The sequence below is a fragment of the Pelobates fuscus genome, chromosome 3, assembly GCF_036172605.1.
Source record: "Pelobates fuscus isolate aPelFus1 chromosome 3, aPelFus1.pri, whole genome shotgun sequence".
Lineage (NCBI taxonomy): Eukaryota > Metazoa > Chordata > Amphibia > Anura > Pelobatidae > Pelobates > Pelobates fuscus.
The window spans coordinates 248,247,479-248,274,366 of NC_086319.1; the positions used below are offsets into that span (position 1 = coordinate 248,247,479).

General features: G+C 40.9%; 1 protein-coding gene across 1 annotated transcript in view; it reads left to right on the top strand.

The window, feature by feature from the left end:
• EXOC4 (exocyst complex component 4) overlaps positions 1 to 26,888 on the top strand; it is a 448,906-nt gene that overhangs the window by 361,933 nt on the left and 60,085 nt on the right. Inside the window, exon 15 of the mRNA XM_063448300.1 lies at positions 25,349 to 25,490. Within this exon, the coding sequence (XP_063304370.1) occupies positions 25,349 to 25,490 (142 nt within the window). The remainder of the gene's footprint in view (positions 1 to 25,348; positions 25,491 to 26,888) is intronic.

A 26,888-nucleotide genomic window follows, 5' to 3' on the forward strand; every position in this document is an offset into this window, starting at 1 on the left:
TCATGGGCTTGGCTTTCGGCTCGATAAATGGACCCTAGGGAGTTCCCTTGAACGCCAGGAGATGTCAGTTGTATAAGTACTTTGGGTTCTTTATGTGTTCAGGCAATTTATGTGTTTAGACAATTTATATGAGTGTATACACTGAACTAGGTCATGTCCCTGTGCTGTGCTTTTCTTGTGACTCTCATGATGCAGCATTGCTGAGCTGAGACCCCTCCCCCCCCCCTCCCCCTGCCCCCTCCCGTCTCCCCCCTCCCGTCTCCCCCCCCCCCCCCCCCCCACCCATCCATCCGCTGGGAGCCCACTTAAGATTAACATTAGAATAAAAAAAAAAAAAAATTAATTAAAAAAAATGTATTAAACAAAAAAATAAATAAAGTAAATGTGTGTATATATATATATATAAAAATAAAAATAAATCAATAATAATAAATATATGCATAAATATGATATGTTCGGTACAAGTTGTAGCATTGGGATGTATTGTATGTGATGTTTTTTGGCCTGGCCCTCCATTTTACACCCTATGGGGCGCCCCTACCGATAATAAGCCATACCCATTTTATATGTTCACACAGGTTATAATGTGTTATAGTTACATTGTGCAGAAGAAGACACGCTAGTAGTGTCTTTATTGGCTGGTCCGTGTCCCTACGGCCCCAGGGATCCATGGTCTTTCTGGGGTTGTTGGGACATTTACCCCACACACGCCTGGCAATAGGTGAGACCAGGCGATTAATGTACAAAGTTTTTGGTTTCTTTCTTCTTTTCCCCTTTCTATTTTCTCTGCTTTCATTCCCCATTACCCTCTTTCCTTTTGTTTCTCCTCTAGGGGGGGAGTCGACGGTAGCCCTGATGGGCTGGTTCAGGTGCAGACGGGCTGGAATGCTTAACTTTAGAGAGAGCTTACAGGATGACTCATGCCTGTGAAACTCATATCCCTTAATGTCAAAGGCCTGAACGCCCCGAATAAAAGGCGGCTAATGTTTAGAGAGCTAAAACGCATGAACCCCGATATTGCTTTCCTGCAGGAGACACACTTGCCAAAATCGGCGAGGTTTGCCCTAAAGGATCATTTATATCGGACCACGCATGAGGCCAGAGCCCTCAATAAGAGGAACGGCGTCGCCGTTCTCGTGCATCATAGGTGCCCATTTAGAGTTAGCAAGGTTAGTTCGGACCCGGGCGGGCGATACATCTTGGTGTCGGGGTCCTTGCATTCTCAGGTTATGCATTTAATTAATGTCTACGCCCCAAATGAGCCAGCCAGCGACTTCTGGGCGGAACTGACACGCATGATCCTCACACTGTCTCACGGTATTACTGTGGTGGGGGGCGACTTTAATGCGGCCCCAACCCCGGCGATCGATAGGGGGCCGTGTAGGGGAGTTCCACGATCTCACAGGAGGGGGGGGCAGGACAAGCTATTGCACACGTTCATGCAGCAAACAGGATTAGTGGATATTTGGAGGGCTCAACATACAGACGACATTGACTATACGTTCTACTCATCTCCCCACGATACGTATTCTAGGATTGACCTTTTTTTGGTAAACTCGCTAGCTATCCCCAAGGTCGCGGACTCTGCGGTGGGCTCCATATCGTGGTCGGATCATGCGGATATCTCCCTTACCTTAGACAAACTGAGTGCGGCTTCCCCTTGGTCCTGGAAGTTGAACAGATCCTTACTTCAGGACCCCGGAATCGTCGACATCGTTCGAATAGAACTTAAGGAATACTTCACTAGAGAAGCGGAATCGGGGATATCAAAAGCCACAATGTGGGCTGCTCATAAGACTGTTATTAGGGGTATTCTGATCAGGGAAGCGACACTGAAGAAAAAACGGAAATCTCAACTGTTAACATCATTGCTGGCAACTTTGAGAACGGCAGAACAACGGCATAAGTCAGATCCCACGCCTGCTCACTTACTGTCGGTACAAGACGCACGACACTCGATTAGGGAACTACTCCTAGACGACACCGCGAGAACTATCGTATGGTCCAAACGCAACTATTACGAAAAGGCGAACAAGATGGACACTTTGCTGGCGAGATCCCTTCGTCCGAGGCAACGGGGTACTCATATCACACGGATCAAAAATGCAGCGGGAGAGTACCAGACGAACCCCACAGAGATAGCCAAAGTGTTTGCGGATTTTTTTACGAAGCTCTATAACCATTCTGCAGACGACTCCGTGGACTCAGGCCGGGCTCTGGATAAGATACGGGCCTTCCTGTCTCGCTCGCATACTCCAAAGCTGGATATGGGCGCCTCGGCAGCCTTGGAAAACCCTATTACAGCTGATGAAATTAATGTGGCAATCTCCGCCTTGAAAAGCAATAAAGCGCCGGGACCGGACGGTTTTGATGGGAGCTACTATAAAACTTTCCGTGAGGAGCTCCTGCCTCACCTGGAACCCTGGCTTAACGAATTGATGGATGGGGGGACGCCGGATAGAGAGATGTCTTTGGCGAATATAGTTCTATTGCCTAAACCGGGAAAGGATGACTCGATCCCGGAGAGTTTTCGCCCGATATCTCTAATTAACCACGACTCTAAGATCTTGGCTAAAGTCTTGGCAGGCAGGTTAAACCCGCTCCTTACGGGGCTGATACATCCGGACCAGGTTGGCTTCATTCCAGGTCGGCAGCTTTTTGAAAACACGAGGCGTAATATTGACCTTATAGGGAGACAGGTTGCAAGGGGTACACCGACACTGATGTTGTCACTAGACGCTGAAAAGGCGTTCGATAGAGTCAAGTGGGATTACTTATTCGAAGTCTTACATCACTTCGGCTTGCCGGCCAGATTTGTAATGGCTGTTCGGGCTATGTATTCCAATGTTAAGGCGCAGATACAGATCTCGGGGGCGCGGATCGCCCCGTTCAGCTTGGGCAACGGCACGAGACAGGGGTGCCCACTTTCACCGCTGTTGTTTGTCCTATCGCTGGAACCCCTCCTGCACGCGATACGGGAAGCTCCGGGTATCAAGGGGGTTATGGTAAGGGGTACGAAATATGTGGTCTCGGGTTTCGCGGATGATGTACTGCTGACACTCACTGACCCGAAGGCTTCTATGGCGGCTCTTACAGAGATTCTCACGGCGTACGGCGAAGTTGCTGGCTATAAAGTCAATCTAGGGAAATCGAGTGCAATTCCTCTGGGCATGTCGGAAGCCGAGACTTCGTTTATAGCGGGGACCTACCATATTCGAATGGAGAGACATCAGATTAAATACTTAGGCGTGTGGTTGACGGCAGACCCCTCTCTCCTGTACCAGCAAAATTATATTCCGCTGATTAGGCGGCTGATTAGCGATATGGAAAGTTGGATTGATAAGCCGATCTCGTGGATCGGAAGAATACACTCAGTGAAAATGAATGTCCTACCTAGGATTCTTTTCTTGTTCCAGGCTCTTCCGGTCCACGTAACCAAATCTAACTTGGGGCCGCTTCAACAGGCCATAGGCAAGTTTGTTTGGCAAAACAGACGCCATAGAGTCTCTCGCAATGTCCTGTACAGAGCGAGGGACAGGGGAGGCCTTGGCCTCCCGAACCTTTACTATTATTATACAGCGGCCCAGTTGGCTCAAATAGCTCTGTGGCACTCGCCCCCAGGGGAAAGGAGGTGGGTGGACTTGGAATCCTCCCTGATGGGACAGGACATGCCTCGATTCCTTATGTGGACCCCTAAAGAACATAGACCGACTGATCATGTGGTGTGCCCGGCGATACACAGCTCACTTAAGATTTGGGACACTGCCGCCGTCAAATATGGCTTGACCTCTACCCTATCGCCCATGACCCCCTTCCTGAGGAACAAGGCATTTCCGCCGGGATTGCAGCCCCGAGACTTCAAGGGTATAGAGAACGCAGGGATGCAAAGGTTATGTGAGCTATTCGAAAATGGCTCATTTATTACGTTCGATGTGCTGCGAAGCAGAGCTCCGATGCGCCCCTTTGACTATTTTCGGTATCTCCAGCTTCGGGATTTTGTCAGAGATCCCCTGGTCAGCACCGCGGCCCTGACCCCGTTGACTTTCTTTGAAAAGATGTGCAAAGGTGAACAGTTCCCGACCGGCATCATATCTCGTTTGTACTCTCATTTAAGCTTGCGTACTCTGGAATGGGGGGATCTTGGATATACGGACCAGTGGGAGGCAGACCTTAAGGAGACATTGGAGGGAGTGGAATGGCAGGATATTTGGGAAACGGCCGCAAAGTCCTCTGTATGTGTCTCTGTGCAGGAACAATCTTACAAGATAATGTTTCGGTGGTACACCACCCCAGTGAAACGGTGCCGTATGGGTGTAAACCCGACGGACCTATGCTGGAGAGGCTGCGGTATTAGAGGCTCATATATGCACATGTGGTGGGACTGCGCGGAGGCTCAAGCCTATTGGAAAAGGATTGCGGCTCTGCAGCGAGAAGTATGGGGTAGAGAGGTGAAGTTAGACCCATGGGTGTACCTGCTGTCAAGATCCATAGATGGCTGGACGAGAGCGGAACAAGCTCTTGTTCATAAAATAAACCTAGCTGCTAGGAGAGCACTGGCGCAGGTGTGGCTGCAGAGGAGATCGCCTACTATTGCGATGGTCAAACAGAAACTCAGAGACACTTTTCTGATGGATAAGCTGACGGCTCAGGTCAGGGGGACTCAGAAGAAATTTGACAAAATATGGGACCCCTGGATCAATAGCACAGCAAACGCTTGAGTTAGGTCGGGTGACTTAAGGACCCCACTAGATCGCAGGAGGAAGTACAAGGAGGGCGGCAGGATGCTGCATTTTGATTTGGACACAGGGAACGCTCCTGTGGCCTCCAGCAAGAGATAGCGGGGACACGATAGGGATACATTTTCAGACACCTGTCTCCTGGACATTCTCCCTCGGCCTACCCCCCCTCCCCTCCACCCCCTAACTTCCTACCCTTATGTCCTCTTTTTCTAAGTCCTCGGATCTCCGAGGCGCCTCTTTACACTATCCCTTCCTTCTTTCCCTTTACTTTTATTTTTACTTTATTTCTTAATTTTTTTTTGGTCAAGATCGCATATGCGGCCTATACATAGGGAACACCGAACTGTAGCGGGGAAACGTTATTCCTGTCATACGGCAAAATGGTGTAATCTCCCTATTATTCTTTTGACCTTATGATCGCGATCTTTCCTTAATGTTTAATGTCAGTTTAATGTTTTATATATGAAAAAAAAAAAAAAAACCCAGGCAGGATGTACAAGCTCCCTATAGACAGCTGTTTCCCCAGGAGGGTGGAAACTTGATGATATTTAGCGATCCCTGTTAACAGACATTATCTACTACTTTGTCTTGTAAATGTAAAGTGCTTTATGCTCAGTATGTATACTTGTTTACGCTGATCGCTCAGTTGATGTATGTAATCTGCTTGTGATGTCTTGCACTGGAATAAATAAAGAATTAAAAAAAAAAAAAAAAAGTCAGCCTGAGGTGCACATAGCCAAATCATATCTCTCCACTGATATCTTCCTGTCCTTTCGATTTATCTACTTGGACTAGACAATTGAAGCCATTATGGCTAACATACACTGATCTACATTTGTAGGTTATCATCAGGACACTATATCTCTGATACTGTTATGTATATACTGTTATTTTTATTTTTGATATCTAACAGTGCAGAGTATATTTGTTTGCTGTAGGAATTCAAGTACAGCTTTCAGCCGTCTTGCTACTATGCCTATATGTGTCACTTTCTTGATACTGTTGCCGTTTTGAAAAAGCCTGCATTTGCTCCTTCATTATTGTTACTTAGCAACATAGTATCAAGGTGCATCATTTGGCTATGTGCACCTCAGGCTGACTTTTTAAGTCACTTTATTCCTCACTTATTTATAGCAGTTTGGTGTATTATATATTTTTAATATTAATATTTTTCAATAAAATTTTATTTTCTTTTTGTTCACTCTGTATAATGAACGAAGTTTCAAGTTCTTGACATGTTTGCTTTAGAATCTATTTTGGGGTTCACTTCCTTTTGCCACCTTAACCTAAAATTATCTTTTAACACAGTTAAACTGTACCTTACAGGCATCCAGCACCACATGCTTCTACGACACCCCAACAATACAGGATTCCTTTCATCATATCAGATAAAGACCTTACTGCAAGGAATTCAAAAAATTAATACACCATCCACAACAACATATTTAATTCACTGTCTGACTTATTAGATTCAGCTCCTTTTGAACACATGACCAATATGGTAACCAAAACTGCCACATATCTAGCATTCAATGGGTTCTTACATCCCAATGAATTTACCGCTAGAAATATAACTACCACTGAATACCTGGAAACGACTGGTATCCAGAAAACCTTAGATCATTATGTTCTATCCCTGCATCCCCAGTCTAAAACTAGCCCTATAGGACATACGGTCAAAATACCCCTATTCCCTACTCAAAACAAATGGTGCCCTATAAAAGTCATGGATACTTATTTCACCACTTTCCAGAAACAACCACACTAACCATTATTAGAACTTCACGGCTCCATCCTTACGACATCTTAATTCATGCTTTATGTTCGCTTACTGTTAACTAGGCTTGGCCTAAATTCAAACCTTTTCTCAGGACATTCCTTCCGCATAGGGGCACCATCTTCAGCTTCCTCCAACCACATTCCAGCTCATATTACGAAGGCTATGGGACACTGGAAATCCTCTGCCTATATTCTTTACATTCCAAACCCAGTTAAAGAGTTAAGGCAAGCTTTTCATGACTTTTCCAAATAAACGATGTTTGTTATATGAATAAATTTTGGATGGTATACTTCTTTCTGCCCTCTTTTATTACAGGCCTACTGCTTTGTCTGTTCCAGCACAACCGACTGGTGTCATTTGAATATGTTTATTGGTTATAATATGCTATGTTACCTTATCATGACTGCTATATTGCCCCGACTATATATATATATATATATATATATATATATATATATATATATATATATATCTATACAAAAAAACTAATTGATTCCTGCACTCACGCTAATGCATCCCTCAATGACCGGGTGCCAGCCATACACAGCTAATGTATCCAAAAAATCCAAGTAGATGGCTGCACTCACGGTTTTGTAAAAGTCCAAAGTTTATTGTAGTAGCATAAAAATATCTGCGATCAACGTTTCAGTCCTTCCATGAGGACTTTCATCAGGATCATCATGATATACCATATTATACAATAAACAATACACAAGATCCAGCGCACTCTCCTATCTACTAAACAGCAACTTCAATGTTGACAGATTTTATTAGTTTTTAACCCCTTCAGGACCGGCCTGTTTTTGCGATGTTTGTACGTTAAGGACCAGAGCAGTTTTAACACTTTTGTGGTGTTTGTGTTTAGCTGTAATTTTCCGCTCTCTCATTTACGGTTCCCATACAAGTTATATATTGTTTTTTTCACGACAAGAAGGGCTTTCTTTACATACCAGTATTTATATTATGTCATATATTGTATTTAAAAAAAATAATAAAATATGGTGAAAAATAAAAAAAAAACATGTTTTTGGACTTTTACTTGAAAAATCTTTTACTTATCTACAAAAGCTAATGAAAAAAACTGCTAAATAGATTCAAAATTTTGTCCCGAGTTTAAAAACACCCAGTGTTTACATGCTTTATTGCTTTTTTTGCAAGTTATAGGCCTATAAATACAAGTAGGAAATTGCTGTTTCAATATATATATATTTTAAATGTATCAATAGTGACATTGTTACACCGTTATCTGTCATAAATCCCCGAAACACACCTAACATGTACATATTTTTTAAAGTAGACAACCCAGGGTATTTAAAATGGGGTATGTCCAGTCTTTTTTAGTAGCCACCTAGTCACAAACACTGGCCAAAGTTAGCATTTATATTTGTTTGTGTGTTAAAAATGCAAAAAACGCTAACTTTGGCCGGTGTTTGTGACTAAGTGGCTACTAAAAAAGGCTGAACATACCCCATTTGCAATACCTTGGGTTGTCTTCTTTTGCAAATGGTATGCCATCATGGGGCTAATTCTCATTCCTTGGCTACCATACGCTCTCAAAGGCAACCTAACCAATCTGACAAATTTCAATAAAAAAAAAAAGTAAAATCAAGCCTTATATTTGACCCTGTAACTTTCACAAACACTATAAAACCTCTACATGTGGGGTACTGTTATACTCAGGAGACTTCGCTGAACACAAATATTAGTGTATCAGAACAGTAAAATATATCACAGCAATAATATCCTCAGTGAAAGAGCTGTTTGTGTGTGAAAAATGCAAAAAACTTCACTTTCACTGACAATATCATCGCTGTGATATGTTTTACTGTTTTGAAACACTAATATTTGTGTTAAGCGAAGTCTCCCGAGTAAAACAGTACCCCCATGTACAGGATTTAGGGTGTCATAGAAAGTTACAGGGTTAAGCACAGTGCTAGCAAATTAAATTATCTGGACTTTTGGCCTGGGTTGGCAGGCAGGTCCCTCAAATTGCAATCATTAAAATTACTTAATTAGGTAAAAATATTACATAAATATGCACGTAGAATTTTAATATATATACATATTTATATATTTGACGTCTACGTGTATATTTATGAAATTATTAATGTAATTTTGTATGTGGACATATGTATATTTCGTATTATTTTTATTTATTTATTTATACATAGATATATATATCATTACATTCTAAGTGTATTTTGATATAAATATATATATCAATATCAAAATACTGTTAGAATAAAATTGAATATATATATATAATTTTTTTTTAATTATTAAAAATTATTTTTATTTTTTGTTATTTATTTTTATTAACATATTATTTGTATTTTATAATAATATATACATACCATATATATAGTTATTATATATATTGTATATATTCGTGTGTAATTTAAATATAAGTGTATTTTTATATTAATATACGTATATATAAATATAAAAATACACTTAGTATGACATTATATATATGATATATATACATATATTATATATAGGTATATATAGATATAATACATGTATATATATCAGATATATATACACATATTATAATTTTTTTTACACTGATTTTTTTGTTTTACACTTTATTTTATGATTTTTCACTTGCAGGGAGACTGCCTGTCAGCACAGACAGTCCCCCTGCAGGCAGATACAAAGACCCCTATTGCGGTCATGTGATCGAGTGATCACATGGCCGTGGGGTCCTGATCTGCCGAGGGGGGACTGCCCGGGCAGACAGGCAGTCCCCCTGGACCGGGAGGAGAGCTGATCGCCGCCGTGGGACCGACGGCGATCAGGTAAGTTGCCCAAAACCGTTATGACGGTTCAGGACCGTCAGCGGTCCAAACGCACGTTTTACCGCTGACGGTCCTGAACCGTCAGCGGTCCTTAAGGGGTTAAAAGGTTTTATTTGAAAACACCTTATCTAGGCAAAAAATAATGGGGATTTAGTTACATTATATGATCATACATTGCATAAGCCTGCCACAACGTCAATGTACCCCATCTTTGGCAGGTCCTACTCTCACAGTCTAATGTCTGCTCTTATGTAACTAAATCCCCATTATTTTTTGCCTAGATAAGGTGTTTTTAAATAAAACCTTTTAAAAACTAATAAAATCTGTCAACATTGAAGTTGCTGTTTAGTAGATAGGAGAGTGCGCTGGATCTTGTGTATTGTTTATTGTATAATATGGCCCCCAGTAGCACCCCATTTAAGCATGTTCAGGTGAGTGCAACCACCCCCCCCCCCCATGTTCCATATATATATATATATATATAATATGTCCTCTGCATTATATGCAAACTTAAATGTTATGTAACTTATGTAATTTTTAGCCCTATGTTACTAGCCAGGCCTTAAACGTTTTTATGTTTTTATTTATTGAATAGTTGAATGGTTGTGTTGCGACCATACACAATAAAAATCCCCAAAAGTGTATGCAAACTCCAAAGCTATTGTTTCGTAGTAGAAAAAGTCCACCTCGGGCACAGTGATTTTTTTTTTTTAGGAACCCTGCTTCTCCAATTATATATGCTCACACGAACAGCTCTGCATTCTTCCTTAAATGAACATTTTAAACATCATAATCACTAAAGCGGTTATGGTGCCAGGAGTGTCCTAGCACCATCTGACTGCAGAGAGGCAGGGAGCAATAATAACTACTGACGTTTAGACCCATCTAACCTCTTTATATAATATAAACTTCCATTCATTTAATTCATCCAATGGCTGCTAAAAAAAAAAAAAATGGTTAATCTTTATGACTTTTAGTGCCTCACTGTGTGGCACAATCACAGGTATGAAGAGGACACACACCATGTATAATGTATAGTACTGAGGCATCTTTGCTCTTGGTCAGCTTGTCAAGGCTGCAGATAAAAATTCAATCACCCTCTACTCCAGAGAATCCATAATTATCATTCATTTAAAGGCAGCGCCTCTAATGGAGTGTTTTATCATGGCAGACAGTGGCAGTCCTGTTCATTACTTAGTATTTGCTGATCTGATGGCACTTCCACTTCTTTCCTCTTATCTCCCCTAACTCACAATTGGATTTTGTATTACCGAAGCAGTCAGGTGCGACAAGTCATTTTCTCTCTTCTTGTGTTTTAAAGGAACACAAACTCTTCTTCCTTTTTTAACAATTACATTCAGGCATGAGATATGCTGTCACATGGTGAATTAGACTGTGTAGCCATGCAGAGCTCTGTAACATATTGTTTCCACTGTATTCAGAAGCATCACTCTGATTCTGACCTGCTAATTGTTCCCATGCTACACATTATGTGTTTCTATTTTGTTTTGTTTTTTGCATTTTGAAATAATTGCTTCCAAAGCAGATGCTTTTTTCTCTCCTACAAGGGTATTTCATAAACAAGAAGCCCTGCTTTTATATGTATATATTTATTTTTAACGCTTAATTTTTTTTAACTTTTTTATTACTGACCTGAAAATACTGTTTGTAGTGTATCAGGTACACCCAACAAAAACATAATTATTTAATAAATGATTAAAGTGTACCTATCAAGACTGTTTCAACTTAATGCAGGGCTTGACAAATTTGCTTTGAATCTAAGAGCCAACAAAAAAATGTGAGGAGTCGGTCTATTTTTTTTTTTTTTTTTTAAACAAATAAAGCTTTATTTTCAAATGACCAAGTTTCTTAAATGGTGTAATTTAGTGGATCTGGTGTCTATAGTCTGTCTCTGCAGGCTTTTCAGTATAAAACTACCTAAAGGGGGGGCGGGGCCGGACCGCCATGCTGACCGGTCGCATGGCGGAGGGGCTCCGGAGGAACCGGGTCCTTAAGCCAAAACGGACAACCCATTGCTCTCACACAGAGCCTGGAAAACTCACACAGCGGTGGGGAGGGTAGCGGACTCCGAGATCAGGAGTTTCGGACCCCCCCAAGGGAAGCAAGAGACTTTGGAGACCGCTGCCTACTCTGAGGGAGGCAGGGTGGACGGCCGCTGCCCTGCCAGCCCCCACCCCACGCTGCCATGAGCTTGATGACAGCTTGCCGGTCCCGTTCTCCCCCCCCCCCCTCTGGGCTGGGGGGGTCATCCCGGTCCACACTGGGAAAGATCCAGGCAGACTGAGGGGCGCCGAACACCCAAGACCCACAGGGCAAGATGGCGGCTCCTCAGCACATCCTTCTCACCGCTCTGGCGATCTGGAGCCACACCGACTGCGCAGAGCACACAGCAACAAGACCACCACTGAACCCAACCGAGGAGGGAGTGAGGCCTCCAGACGATCTGCCTGCGATGCATGCCCCCCCCCCCCCGGACGGTGAGAGGAGCCGGAGGGGCATCATGAGCCCACTGATGCATGTTATAACCAGTCGAGCGCCTATATCGGCTGGCTTCCTAACAAGGAGGGGGAAAACAGACCAGACCTTCCACGACCAAAAGGCCACTAGAGGAGCTCCCCATCATCTGGCACCATGTCGAAAGGCTCTGTAAACCTGCCAGGGACGGTAACCTCCAAATGACATCGTCTGAACAATCTACACAAGACCAGAGGAATCCACATCTAGACACAGATATGGCTCTATCACAGCTCGACACATGCCAGCTAAGAACGAACACTTTTAGAAGCAACATGCAGCCATACCTTTACCTCCCCTCTAGGTCTAACAAGGACACATGTATCAATACAGACTGCTCACCCAGTGGTTCTCAACTTAAGCCTGTTCGTCTTAAACAGCAAGTTCACATATTTGCTCTCTCAACGTGTGCTGTTGTACAAGGTTCATGACTTATGATGTTTAGTCTATACTGTTACATAGCCAAATCTAGCAATGCAGATCTACGTTAAAAGGTAAATGATGCCAGTACTCTTCACAGAATAGAACCTAAAGGTTTAACTGCATGGATGATGCCCATCCTGTTTCCAGTCTATTATTCCGCATATTCATGTAACTGAAGCTACTGGTGGATTAAATAGTCTGACAGATAAAAAACATTACCACAATGCACCGTACAGTCTTTGAGTAATAGTAATGCTTTAATGATGCTCTAATGACATATCAGACCAAGCCTGTTTATACGATAGTTCTACTATTGAAGTTAAAGTTGCTTATAAGACAGAACCGACCTAGTCTGTATACAATGTGAAACCACTTTAAACGCTGCAGCAGCAGTACTGACATAACTGACCAAACCTACCTACTAAGTTGACCCACAGTTACTGTTGCCGCTCTACCGACTTAACTAGCTAAACTTACTTACCTGTATGTATATGTGCATTACTTGTGTCATCGATAGACTAAACTATACAGTAACTAAACCTAACTATAATTAAGCGTAACTACAGTTACTACATGTCCTTATTACCTTATGTGGGGTGATGCTCACCACACCTTACAGCACATGTATTGTCTCACTGTGAATAAGCTTGTTTTTCCTTTTTCTTTTTTTTTTTTTAAAAAAGTGCAGCCCATCTTGAACTTATATGTTAACACATTGTCATTACTATTGTAACCCCTGTTATAAGTCATAGCAAAAGTTTGTACTTAACACTGCACGCCTAAAATAAAGAATAAAAAAAAAAAAAACCTACCTAAAGGTGCTTCCTGTGTCAGTGCTGTACAATGTGCAGCACCTACGTTTAGCATCTCTACACTGTGCATGGAGGTTCTAAACGTTCCTAATTGAAGTGCATTGTGTCAATGCATCTCTGTGAGAAGATGCTGATTGGTGCAGCGTTTTGAGCATGCGCAGTAGCCTCCCAACGAATTATAATGGGAAAGCATTGGATTGGCGGAAATCGTCAAGCTTGATAATCTCAGCCATGGAGGCGGTTAAAGTCAAGTAAAAATACCTTCACCATTCGATTGGCGGTGGGGCGGTCACCTAAACACACACACACTCACTGACAGACACACCCACATATTGTCTCACACACACTCACAAATGATTTGTTTTAATTCAATTTAAGTCCACGCAGCCTCCCTACCTTTGGGAGAGCTGGAGTGAATCCTTACCGTGGGGTCCAGTGTGGCTGCTGAAATCTTCAAGCTTTTCTTGCTCTGCTCCCTCGCACACTACTTAGTGATGCCAGGGTGACATCCTATTCTGGCTTCCGGCATTACAGCAAAGCCCGTGAGGGAGCAGAGCGAGAAGAGCTTGAAGATTTCAGCTCCCTCACATCCAAGCCAACCAGTCGGCTCCCTGCTGCCTCAGCCGGCCCCTAGCGCCCCCCTGCTCAATTATTTAAAAACACAACATAATGATGATTTTTTTTTTCTAATTTAATTTTAGCCAATGTTGTATGGCTATCACTGGCACACTTTGATCAATCAAAGCTGACTGTTCCTTTTCTAAAATGTCATATGTATGTGATCATCAGGATTACCTAGCACAGAAATGGGATTTTTCTCAATTTGTTTCTCAAATAGTTTCTCCTAGTTCCTCAGTGTAGATGTTTATGAATAAAGTAATTAAGCAATAACAGTTCATTAGAAGGCCTATTTAAATAGCAACCACAAAATAAATAACTGGTTGTTTGTGCCCTCTACTTTCAGTCTTGCAAAAAAGCTCCTTAAAAATGCTTCCTTAGTAAATCATATTTAGCCAGTTTTATGACACTTTGACACCTCCATCCTTCTCTCCTCTAAGCTAGACATGTGATGCAGTGATGGAACACATGTACAGAGGGCCCTGGTGCAAGCAGTGTTCTCGGGCTGCCCTCTAGGTGGCCAAAAGGTAGATCCTCAACTAACGTGCAACTTCTCCATGCTTTGCCATGTGCCCATCCTTGCATGACTGTGTTTGTGAATAGTGTTTGTGCATTTGAATGTAAGTACGTTTTTGTATGGAGTATGTGTGTGAATGAAGGAGTGTATTTGTATGTACTGTTGCTATTTTAATGCAGTGGTGTGTTTGTATGTAGCGTTTGCATTCAAATGCGTGTGTAGTGTTGGCATAGAATGCTGGGATGTATGGACATATGCACATACCTTGCCACACTCACATACTGACAATTATACACTGCCACACGCAGATACACACATATATTGACATAAGTATACGGACACACACACTGCCGTAAACATTAACTGACACAGATACACATGCACACTGATACACACACACACACACTGACACAGATACACATACAGATGCACACACAGAGTCATTAGTTACATATTTTTTTAGCCACACTCCCGTTTCCATGCCTTTTGTTAGCAGAGGCTGGTGGGAGTCTGGGGCTACTGGGAGTCTGCATCTTCCTCTCTGCTTCCTACTAGCCCTCCTCACATCATCAATCCCAGACCTATTGAGTGGGTCTGCCACGGAAAAGTGGTGGGTCCACCCACTGAAGGGGCATGGTAGCCTGTCCATCTGACAGAAGCGCAAGAAAGCACTGCTGAAACACTCTCTTCATGGTCCTAGTACCCCACTGCACAGTGCGAGTGCTTCTAATGATTCATCTAATGCCTGACAATAGTTCCATAGTGTCCCCGGATGTGCAACACCAGGGAACTAAAGCAGCACAGGACCACAAAACTTGACTGGGGGTGAGACAGTGTTGGGAGGCATGTGTGTATGTATTATATATAAATCTTAATGGCATTTTACATTTTTGAACTACATATATGTATATATATATGTATATATATATACACACATTTTTTTTTAACTATTGAATAATGGATAAAACTGTTTTATTTTCTTTGCTTAACATGCTAGAGCATTTAGCTATTGCTTTGCCTAAATAAATCAGAACCTTTAATTCTGCAGTGACCAAGTAGGGATTTTAACAGCTGGGGATCTAGCTGTTTGTCCATTAATTCCTCTTTTACCGCAGTCTTTATTTTACATAAACCATCGTTCATTCACTAGCATGCAGTTAGTCTTTTCCAGAAAATTCTAGAATTGTATTTACCCACGTAAACTCCTATAACTAAATATATTGTTAATAAAAATTCTCAGTGCAGTGTTGTCAGCACCCAAATGACCAGAATCTGACTGTTTGCTAAGGTTCTTTTTATCTCACACCTGCAGATTCCCAAATGTCAGTGAAATCCATTTCTCAACCATCAGCTCTTTTTTGTTAAATGTTATTTAATTAGTTCCCAAGCCTTAGTTTCTTTCTAATTATGCCAAGGAGTTGGTTTAAAAAAAAAGGTAAAAAGATGTCTTAAGTGGTGTAATTCTAGGCATTTTGTGGACGCTGCATAATTATTAATGAGGTTCCTTATCAATGAACTAATCTTTTGTAAGTGACACATCATTACGCACACACTGGTATTAGATTTCTTAGTTGCAATTAACATTTGAAATCTACAAAGCACATTAATAATAAACAGGCCATTGATTACTTTTCTTATGCTCTCATTTAGGAACTATAATTCCTAAATTATAGTCTATAGCCTGAGAGATGCAATTAATCATTTCTTCCATCTGACAGGGCTATACATATACAAATACAAAAAAGATAAGTCCTCTGCTCACTCCTGGGCAGCAGCAACGACCACAGTACACATCAGCCACCATACATACAGTAAAAACCAAAGAAAAAGTTACCTGTGCTCTCTCCTGAATCCCTATGTATTTTTAAACAAATGGAGGTCATCTTTTTGTATTTGTATCCACTTTTTGTATCACACAGCTTTGTTACAATGCTGCCGCCCATCCCATTGTTCCCTATTAAGGGTTAATAAATATAGAGGGGTGTATATAAAAATGACCGCTTTCTGTCTCATTTGAGATATCTTTGCCAGAAGCTCAAGGAAGCAAGGTGAAGGGTCCGTGTAGGACCCGCCTAGGAGGGGTCTGCCTTGACGTTGGCAGGCAGGCATTCCTTCCAATGGCCATTGGAGTAACTAAATGACCTCCATTTGTTTAAATATACATAGGGATTCAGGAGAGAGCGCAGGGCTATACATATGCAATGTATGTATGGGAATCAGGCTCAGTAAATGTAGGTCAGGGGTGCCAAAAAGGTAGATCCCCAGATATTGTAGAACTACAACTCCCATGATGCTTTGGAAAGCCTTTAGAATGGCAAAGCATCATGGAAGCTTTTGTTTTAAAACATTTAAAGGTCTAAAATTTGGGCACCCCTGATCTAGACGAATCAATATCCAGTGTAGTACATTTGGTGGATAGGAATTGAGCACAGTAGATCTAGATCAGTGGTCCCCAACCTTTTTTGGATAAAGGCACACTTAAGTGAGAGACACATTTCCAATACACAACTGGTTTTCTTTTCTTCATCAGATATAAATGTTTTTAAAGTCTTTCTAGATAGATATACATAATTCTAGCAAAACCAGATTACTAGTTTTAATTGATCTCATGGCTGTGATAGTTTGAGTGCAGACCTTACAATGTGTCAGCATTCAAAACAGCATTGCTTTCTGGCAATGTGTTTGTGAAAACCACTGACCTACATGGATGCAGGGGCAGCCATGCAGTATGGACTAATTATTACTTCCAGCACCTATTCTCCTAACAGTTTTCCCAGCTTTTTATTTACAGTCCCCACCCCTTCCCCTGCTCAATGGGATTGTGCAAACATAATACTTATTATCTTATTTTTGGTGCTTTACTATTTCATGCAGAATGTAGCAAGTAGACAAATAATTAAGTGAATAGTAGTGCCCTTCTTGACATGTAACTATATTTTATTACTACTGATACTTAATGTATGTCAGTATGCCATCAGTCTGTGTCTGCCTGCTATACACTGATCAGCCACAACATTAAAACCATCTGCCTGATATCATGTAGGTCTCCCTCATGCTGCCAAAATAGCTCTGCTGAGTTGAGGCATGTACTCCACGAGACCTCTGAACATGCCCTTTGGTATCTGGGATCAAGACATTAGCAGCAGTGCCTTTTTTATGTCCTGCAATTTGCAATGTGGGGTCTCCATGGATTGAATTTGTTGTTCCAACACATCCCACAGATGCTCAATCAGATTGAGTTCTGGGGAATTTGGAATCAAAGACAACACCATGAACTCTGTCATGTTCCTCAAACCATTCCTGAACAATGTCTGCAGTGTGGCAGGGTGCATTATCCTTCTGGAAATGGCCACTGCATTCAGGGAGCACCACTGTCATGAAGAGGTGTACGTGGTCTCCAACAAGCTCTAGCTATGTGGTACATGTCACAGTAACATCCACATGAATACCAGGACCAAAGGTTTCCCAGCAGAACATTGCCCAGAGGATAAAACTTTCTCCGCCGGCCTGCCTTCTTCCCATGGTGCATCTTGCTGCCGGCAACTTTCTTCTATTGCTCCATGGTCCACTTCTAACGATCTTGTCTCCATTGAAGGAGCTTTTGGCAGTGGATGGGGTAATCATGAGCACTCTGACTCCTGCAGCTACACAGCCCCATATGAGTCAAACTGCAAGACACTGTGTTTTCTGACATATTTCTATCTTGACCAGCATTAAGCTTTTCAGCACAGTAAGTTCTTCTGTGTGATTGGACCAGACAGGCTAGTCTTCATCACGTGCATCAATGAGCTCTGGGTTCCTTTGACCCATATGGCAGTTCATCAGATGTCCTTCCTTGCACCACTTTTGCTAGGTACTAACCGCTGCATACTGGGAACACCCTACAAGTTTGACCCTTCTCAAAGTCACTCAGATCTTTTCTCGTGACCATTTTTCCTGCTTCCAACACATGAAGTTCCCCCCCCCCCCCCCCCCCATTGACAAGTGCCATTATATCAATATAATCAGTGTTATTCACTTCACCTGTCTGTGGTTTTAATGTTGTGGCTGATCAGTGGTTTTACAGTATCACTGATTCATGTAAAGCTGTTTAGGTGACTGTTGCTTGAAACGAACTAAGGTGATGAAATAAAACAAACTGGCCTCTAATGGCAGGAGTGGAGTAACAATGCTTCAAACAAATAGAACAGTCCCGGTTTTCTTTATTTTTCAATGTGGCTTGGCACATTATGCAGATGCATTGCCTGCAAGGGAAAACCATGTCTCTCGGCTACTGTTATATTTCTCTATTTGCTCTTCCACATGTGGATTAGACTGATAATCCTTTTCCTCTCGGAGCTGCACAATCGCAGGAGAACAAAAACCACTTCTGGAGGAGTTATGTTCTCTTTACGATGGCTCATTTCTCGTCTGAATTTATGCCTGCGAGCAGAGTCAACCCAACAGCACCGCAGGCAGTTTTAACGAGACAATTCATTAAGCAGCCTGCGCACACAGGCCGTAAAGAACATTAATTCGCCAAATGAAAAACTAATAGAGTGTTTAGCCAGCTCTTTATCACAGGTGACAGTCTGCACTCTCTCCATCATCACTGTTTACTGAGCTGATGGTAGATGCTGCCTATCACAGTTTTATCTAATGGAATCTCCACTGCACCTCGGGCTGGCTGGCCAGCCACTGTCTCTTTCATCATTGTACGTGATTTTGTTCCTAGTTCAATTAGCTGCACTTGTCTGCTGGATGCAGTTAACTATTGACTGAACAAACCACGTCATCCTTGGGTAAAAACTGAACAGAAAAATGTATTATCATGTGTTTTTTCTTATTGTTACAAATCTTAAGTTTGACTCTCTCCATGTAATCCTCATAAATAACTTATGTATTGCAAGTTGTTTTTTTTTTTGTGTGTGTGATAAACCTTTTTATGTCAGGATTTTATTTTCACTCAGAATGGAACGCCAACAATATTATTCCATACCATAGTCGAAACACATGTCCTATTCCCACTGACGGACATTTGTGTTTCATTGTGTTAAGGTAAAACTGGTTCCTTCTGTTTGAAATTTCTCCCTTTTATTGAACAGTTCGAGTTTCCCTCTGCCTCGTTAGAAAATGAAAAATACTTTGATAAAACTATATTTCTGTGCAAAACAAATTCTAGATTATAGGTGATTTTTGTTTTGTTTATAGTTCATCCATGAGTAGGTACTTGGGGTTTCATTAAACTGATAAAGTGCTGCAAAATTAAATCTTGTTTAACATGTTATAGAGATAATGGACTAAAATATAAGAAAAATCTACTGTAGGTGATTCTGAATCTGTTGTAATTGCTCCAGTTTTTGCAGTGAGCTCTGCCCACACTAAGATGTAGTAGACACCTGTCAGCCTAACCTAGCTGTCCCATTATTTTAAATAGTTATAATCTAGCTTAATCTGTAAAGCCTATCTTTTTATCCTGTTGATCCTCAAAGAAGGCAAACAAAAATAAAATGCTGACATTTCTTTATTTCATGGCCAGTGGTTTATGGGTTATGTAGTTCAGTACATTGAAGCAGTTCATCAGAAAATGTAATTGTGACTGGAGCCCAAGCTAATAGCTGCCAGGATGCAGATGCTTTTTACTTGATAGTACAAAGTGTGAATTTAACAATAGATGTAAACGTGTGTGCAGCCACAGATCGTGTTCCTTCACAAAACCATGTGAAGGAGCCACTCAGAAGAGAATCATTGTGGCTTTTGTCTATCCTATCAGAACACGCTCTTCAGTAAGTTGTAAGATTAGAAGTGAAGCCCCCATCGGCACACCAAAGTGGGGGGGAAAGGTTTATAACTGCAGCAATTTTTGTGAATGACTGCAGTTATAAAAAAAATTGTGTAAGGAATAAGCTGGCGCAATAGGGAATCAGCTAAATAATGATAACATAATATTATGATGATGCAGCAACCTACAAGGAGTTCTGATATAAATAACCTCCAAGAAATCAAGAATAAAAATCCAAAAGGTGCAGGTGCGCAGTGTTATTTGGAAAAATAGCAACGAGAGAAATATAGCAGTTATAAACCTAAGTCAGTAAGGAAGCCAGTTTTTGGACTCTCAGGATGGTTTTCTTAGCCCTTAGTGCAAAGCATTATGGGAATTGTTATTAACATCTGGGAATCTTGCATTTACTGTAACCTAAGCTAGGAGCGTATGTCATTATGACACTTGGAGTGTGTATTTAAACAAATCTTCTGTAGATCAGTGTCATTATGGAACTTGTAGTTTCCCCACTGCTGGAGAGCTACTTGCAGATTACCCTGGAGCACAATGCTATTCAGTTCATCTACACTTGCAGCCCTAAACAATTATAAACCCATACGGTCACAGAACAGGCCACTGGACTCAAGGATTGAACAGGGCTGGATCATGTAGAAGCTGGGCTTCTTACAATCTTGGTGATAAATCAATGTAGTATTCGAGGGCTTCACTCATGACCTGAGCCAATGGAAGCAATGCTCTTAAAAACTCAGAAGGCTCAGCATGGTTTTACACTGAAAAAAATATAGCTGTGTTTTTCCTGTTAAATTGAATAGAAATTGTGTAAATTGCTGAGTAGAATGTATGGCCATCTTTGCTGTTACAACTGGAAGAGTATTGTCCATATGTATTTTGGACTAATCACACATGCCTAGCAGATCTCTCATGAAATACTCACATGCGTTTCAGTCTCTCAGGCCTCGTCAGTGAGCTCTAGATATTTTGTGCTAGGTATGGTGAGCATGGGGTCCACATCTCAATGTAATTTTGATTTTACAGCGAAGAATAACTGAGCCAAGTGCAGGTACCGCTTAATCACTAGCAAGTTCGCCAAGTAGCTACGTCTTGATTAGTGAATAAATCAGTGAGTTCATATTAAAACTTTTCAGAGTCATTTTGCATTTGTGAAGGGTGCCAAAATGTTAGTTATAAATTACTCTTTTTTTTTTTTTTTTCTCCTTTTTTTTTTTCTGTGGCTTAAAAAGAAAACTGGTTAATATCCTTAGTATATAAGAAGTTGACAGTACTATTAAATAAAGTGAAATAAGAAAAAAAACACTTTGTGGTTTGAATTGTTAAATCTTGTCGTGAGTGAGCCGACACCCAGACTGCCTTTGGCTCCTGATTGCACTCACTATTCCTATTTTCTAACAAATGTAATTATTATAAACATGATAAATGAATTATGAATCACAGAGCGCCACAAATCTACAAATGGTTCTTGGTATGCTTGCTTCAAACACACTATAATTAAAAACAAACATTTGTTCTATTTGTTCCTTTGACAATAGTTTACTCTCTGTTCTAAAGTGCATTTGTCCTCTTCCCGGAGCTACATAGCCCATACCTTTCTGTCTTTTCTTCACATTGTTCCGATAACTTGCCTAAATAGGTGGTCCAGGCTCTAATACAACGTTTATGCATTTTATAGCTTGTGACGTATATACATGGTTGTATTTTTGCGTCCCTAATTTTGTGTGTTGGGAGAGTGGTTCAGAATGTTGTATCTTTACCCCACCTCCCCCTTCCCGAGTCTAAAAGACTTCCTTTTTGCTGCTTTTTGTGCCAACATATAGCTTTTTTATGTCCAATAACACAGTTGCACTTGTCATTGGGAAGCACTGCATAGCTTTCTTCGTGTTGTAGTTTATCCAGCAGACTTCAAGCCACAGCTCTGAACAGAACAGAGGCTGTGCCCAGAAAGATTTGAAATTTTCTAAAAAAAAAAAAAAAAAACCTTATCCTGGACCTTAAAGCACTTAGGTCATTTTTTTTCTTTGTATGAAAAAGAAGACTTCTTCAGCCAGTACTGATAATATCTAAATCTGTTTCCATACTTGTGACTGTCAGTGATATTTTGTTTAGTGTCAGTAAAAGAGACTCTCCACGGCCTAAAAAGTTAGCAATAAATCATTGCTTAGTAGACCCCCAGTTAAACAATTATGCAAAAGCTGAAAATCTCTTGTCTTTGCATGAAAGCGTTAAAAACCCTTTTAACATTTACCTTAATTCCAGAGCCAAGGTCCATCCGTGCAGGGTCAGTCTCCTCCAGCGACATCATGCCGATGGAGGAGCGTCATCCACATGCACGGCATTACAGCTTCTCCATAAGAAAGCATTGAATCAGTGTTTTCTTGTGCCGATTTTTGAAGACGTTGGGCATCCTCATGCAAAGTGTGAGGACGTTCAACGTCTTCTTATGAAGTCAAACTCCATAAGAAGCCAGGAAGCACCTCTAGTGGCTTTCTTAACACTTGCAGGTTTAAGGGGACAGGGGCACTTCACCCATATCACTTCAATGGGATGAAGTGGTCTGGGTGCCTATCGTGTTACTGTAATTACTGATTGGATGTTGGATGTGTCACTGAATGATGCTAAACATCTTCATAGCTTTTGTATTTTTTTTTTTCTTACCCCACTCGACCAGTTAACTAGAATACACCTGTGGAAAAAAATTTCTATTGCTGTATTTCATGCCTACTAGCATTGGAATATATCAGCTTAGCATAGGGGCATAACCAAGGGGGTTATTTGTTCAGTAGTGGACCCGCTCGAAGTAGGGTAATCACTCCAAAAAAAGGCCATGTCCCTCTGTTCTCAACATAGAGGTCTTAGCCAGTACTGAGTGCAGAGAGATTAGGTTAACCTTCCCACAGGTGGTTCTCCTGCTCTACGCTAAATTGATATTCCTCCAGCAAGCATTTCTCACAGGTTGATTAAATAACATTCCAAAATCAATGAGCTGGCAATTAAGCCAGCATGTCAGCATCATGGAGTAGGATTTTCTCCAAGTAGGAAGTGTCAGCAAGCAGGGCCAAATGCACGTGAGGTGCAGAAAGTATGTAAACGCATAACCGCTGCTAGAGCAAATAAATATATAATTTATCACTTTGTTAAATTAGATGTTCACTGCCTTAGGAGCTGTGATATGTTAAGTGGAACCTGGAATGACTTGTTCACTTTAATATCTATGTAGTATACGGAAACTGGTGTTAAAACGTTTTGATTGACCCTGCTTTCATTCACTTCACAATATTGCCCCCGATGCCATGGCACTAGGAGAACAAAAGACAATATGACTATATATTTCTGCACTTTCTCAGAATCTAGTTTTGACAGGCCATTCTCCTTTCTCTAATGTCTCCTTACTCAATTACTTGAGAAATCTCTTCTCAAGGTCCAGTTTGTACTGTTTTCATAGTGCTACTTTATGCAGTATGCAAGCAGTTCTAGATTAAATCCCCAATACACTGAATTGCTGGAGGTGTCATTTTAATTGGAGAAGCTATCCTCGATGATGTACTTTTTAATTAGTAACAAAAAAGAGCATCAACGAAAGGTTATCATTATTCTTCTTCTTTCCACCCCTGGCACACTAAGACATCTCAACTTTAACAAAATAAACTCTCCAGGCGTCCCATGGTATTCATTATTTACCTTTATTTGTACTCATAATTTTACAGAATTATAGCATGGGGTGCAATTATTGCTGTTTATGCACTTTGGGATAGATAAATGATGTATATCTGTACCAACTTGACATGATTTGCTGAGGACTCTTCATTTAATACTACACTCATCTGTTCCGTGATGTATCCTGAAAGATGTGGTGATAAAAGCATTCATTTGCCTCTCCACTATAGAGACAACATCTAATGTTTCTATCACAAAATGAGAACTAAATCCTTATCAAACATAGCTTGACAAATGTTATTTATGGGGATTGGAACTTGGAGACTAGGCCAGTCATGTCTGAACCTGACATTGCTGGCAATCACAGGGTATAGGCTGACAACCAAGGAAGATGTGCATCTGTAATGCCATACTTTTCTCTTCACTGATGTAGACTCGATTGTGGTGGTTAACAAGCAGTATAGTTGGTGGAAGAGTAACATGCTATAATTTAGTTATATGATCATGGATCCTGGAGTGTGTAAGTGCAGGCTTTTAACTATTACAATGTATGAGTAGTAAGCAGCACATTTAAAGGACCATTATAGGCACCCAGACCACTTCAGCTTAATGAAGTGGTCTGGGTGCCAGGTCCAGCTAGGGTTAACCCTTTTTCTATAAACATAGCAGTTTCAGAGAAACTGCTATGTTTATATTCGGGTTAATCCAGCCTCTAGTGGCTGTCTCATTGACAGCCGCTAGAGGCGCTTGCGTGCTTCTCACTGTGAAAATCACAGTGAGGAGACGCCAGCGTCCATAGGAAAGCATTGTAAATGCTTTCCTATGAGACTGCCTGAATGCGCGTGCGGCTCTTGCCGTGCATGCGAATTCAGCCGAGGAGGCGGAGAGCTCCCCGCCCGGCGCTGGAGAAAGAGGTAAGTGTAACCCCTTTCTCTCCATCCAGCCCGGCGGGAGGGGGACCCTGAGGGTGGGGGCACCCTCAGGGCACTATAGTGCCAGGAAAACGAGTATGTTTTCCTGGCACTATAGTGGTCCTTTAAGCATGCAAGAGTAGTTTAAATCATGCTTGCCATTCTAATTACCCTCACAAATGGAAGACTTGGATACGTTTTATATCAGAGTTTGTGATCATGCTAGAATCGAAGCTTGTTAATCTTTAACTCAGAGGTGACCAGAAGGTAGCCAGCTGTCTAATGGGGCTACCAGTTGGCCATCCATGCATGAAATTGTGTTTTATTTTCTGCAAATAGGGTCAGTTTTAAGTAAATATGCTATATATCACCATATAACACCAAGCTGCTCACAGTAAATGGTTTACAATTGTAGTACTGCTTTCTGGAGACCCGTAAGATGCATGAAAGCATCTAATGAAGTTTTTTTAGATTTAATGATTATATCAAATTTTAGGAATTAGTGTCTGACCTAATCATACAGTTTAGAAAAGGATTTGCCAAGGTAATGTCATGTAGATATTTTTGGTCCTTTACTAAAAAAAATTTCAATAAGAAGGAATGTATACAATGTGATCTATGAATCCGTTGTAATGGGAAAAGCTCCAAGTGGGAGGTTTAGTGCTATTAAGATCAGTTTGTTTGTAGATGTTGCTCCCCAGTGTGTGAACAGAATGCAGCATTATTGTACAGGACTGTTCGTTTGATTTGTTATATGATCTTATTTTATCTCTCTCATGTAGCCATGTCCCCGGGCTCAGACAGTGTTATGAGTATGGACATCCCTGCTGTGTCTGAGATGATCTTACAGACTTTGAATGAGCTAGCAAAATCCTTCCAAGATATGTCTGACCGCTGCCTTCTGGTCCTGCACTTGGAAGTCAGGTTGGTAATTATTATGCATCTATAAATTCATTTGTAGCTTTTAAAAAAGCCATTCAAAATGTCATCCCAAGACTCAATATTGGGTAGTTGACCCCATTTTGTTCCTGCACCTTTTAAGAAAGGGGACTTCGAGTTCACACAGAAGCTACATGCCCATGCAAGTAGTAGCACTGATTTCTCTTGTGACATAAATGCTAGTGTTTTCAGCTCACAGCGGAGGTTAAAATTTGCAAATTACTGCAGTTATACGCGAGAGACACCATAACACCTCAATGTGCTAAATAGGTCATGTGCAAAACTCTATTCACAACTCTGTGTTTGCTGCTCATCACAACCTGGTGTTATTTTGTCATCTGCCCCTGCTCTTCTGCTGTAAATGTAGTTATACCATAGCGTATGTAATTTCTGTTGGAAAACATCTCCAGTATCTACTACCTACATTGTCCAGATTACCACTATCCAAAAACAAATACACCCGCTTGTATAAAATGAATCATTTTGGATCTCAAATGCATACAAATATCTAAATATGTAACAGTATTATTATATAGGCCTAAAAAGGAGCTTACCTTTTGGAGTTAATTTCCAAATATGTTCTACTCAAACATCACGCACAAAATAAAATTAATCTTCGACTTCTATTTCCATTTACAATAGTCAAGTGGCAGTCTAAATAGAATTTTTTTTGGAAAAGGTTACATTGAGAGCATGTTAAGCTCCTGTATACGGCAATCTTCATTAGTTTACCCATAATATTTCCATTACAAGTTCCCCATAATAGGAAGGTCTCTGAAAAGTTCATGCAGAAAAGCGTCTATGGAGCCTTCGTGTAACGTGCCAGACTGAAAGGCATTTGACATTTCATGAGCGACCCGAGGGGTCAGGCTTTCATAAGAGAGTTCTCTTTCTTCCTGCTAAGAATTAACAGAGTAGAGAACGCTGTGAAAGCATCAATCTCTTTTTTTCAGGTGATCTTTGAGAAACCCGGTGCAGGTGAATTAAAATCTGTCGCAATGACACGGCTAAGGTTATGGGAAATGTGACCCCCAGCATTGTGTCCTTCATTGCATGTGGAAATGGAATTTATTTTTCTGAACTTCACAATGTTTTCTGTCCTAAAAATGTTGTTTATTATGAAATAAATAAGTGTTGTTGTTTATTTTTTTGTATTTTAAACTTTTTTTTTTTTTTTTTTTTAAATTTGAGAAACCGGAAGTAGAGAATAGAAGTACAATAAAAACATCTCACAAAAATATACTACAATAAATCTTATAATGGAGATAGAACATATGCAAATAACGATGGATGAGATAAAATATGATTGACAGAAGTAGTTTGATGAATGGACAAGTGCCAGAAAGGAGTGTGATGTAATTCCAGTAAAATACAAGTTTAGCA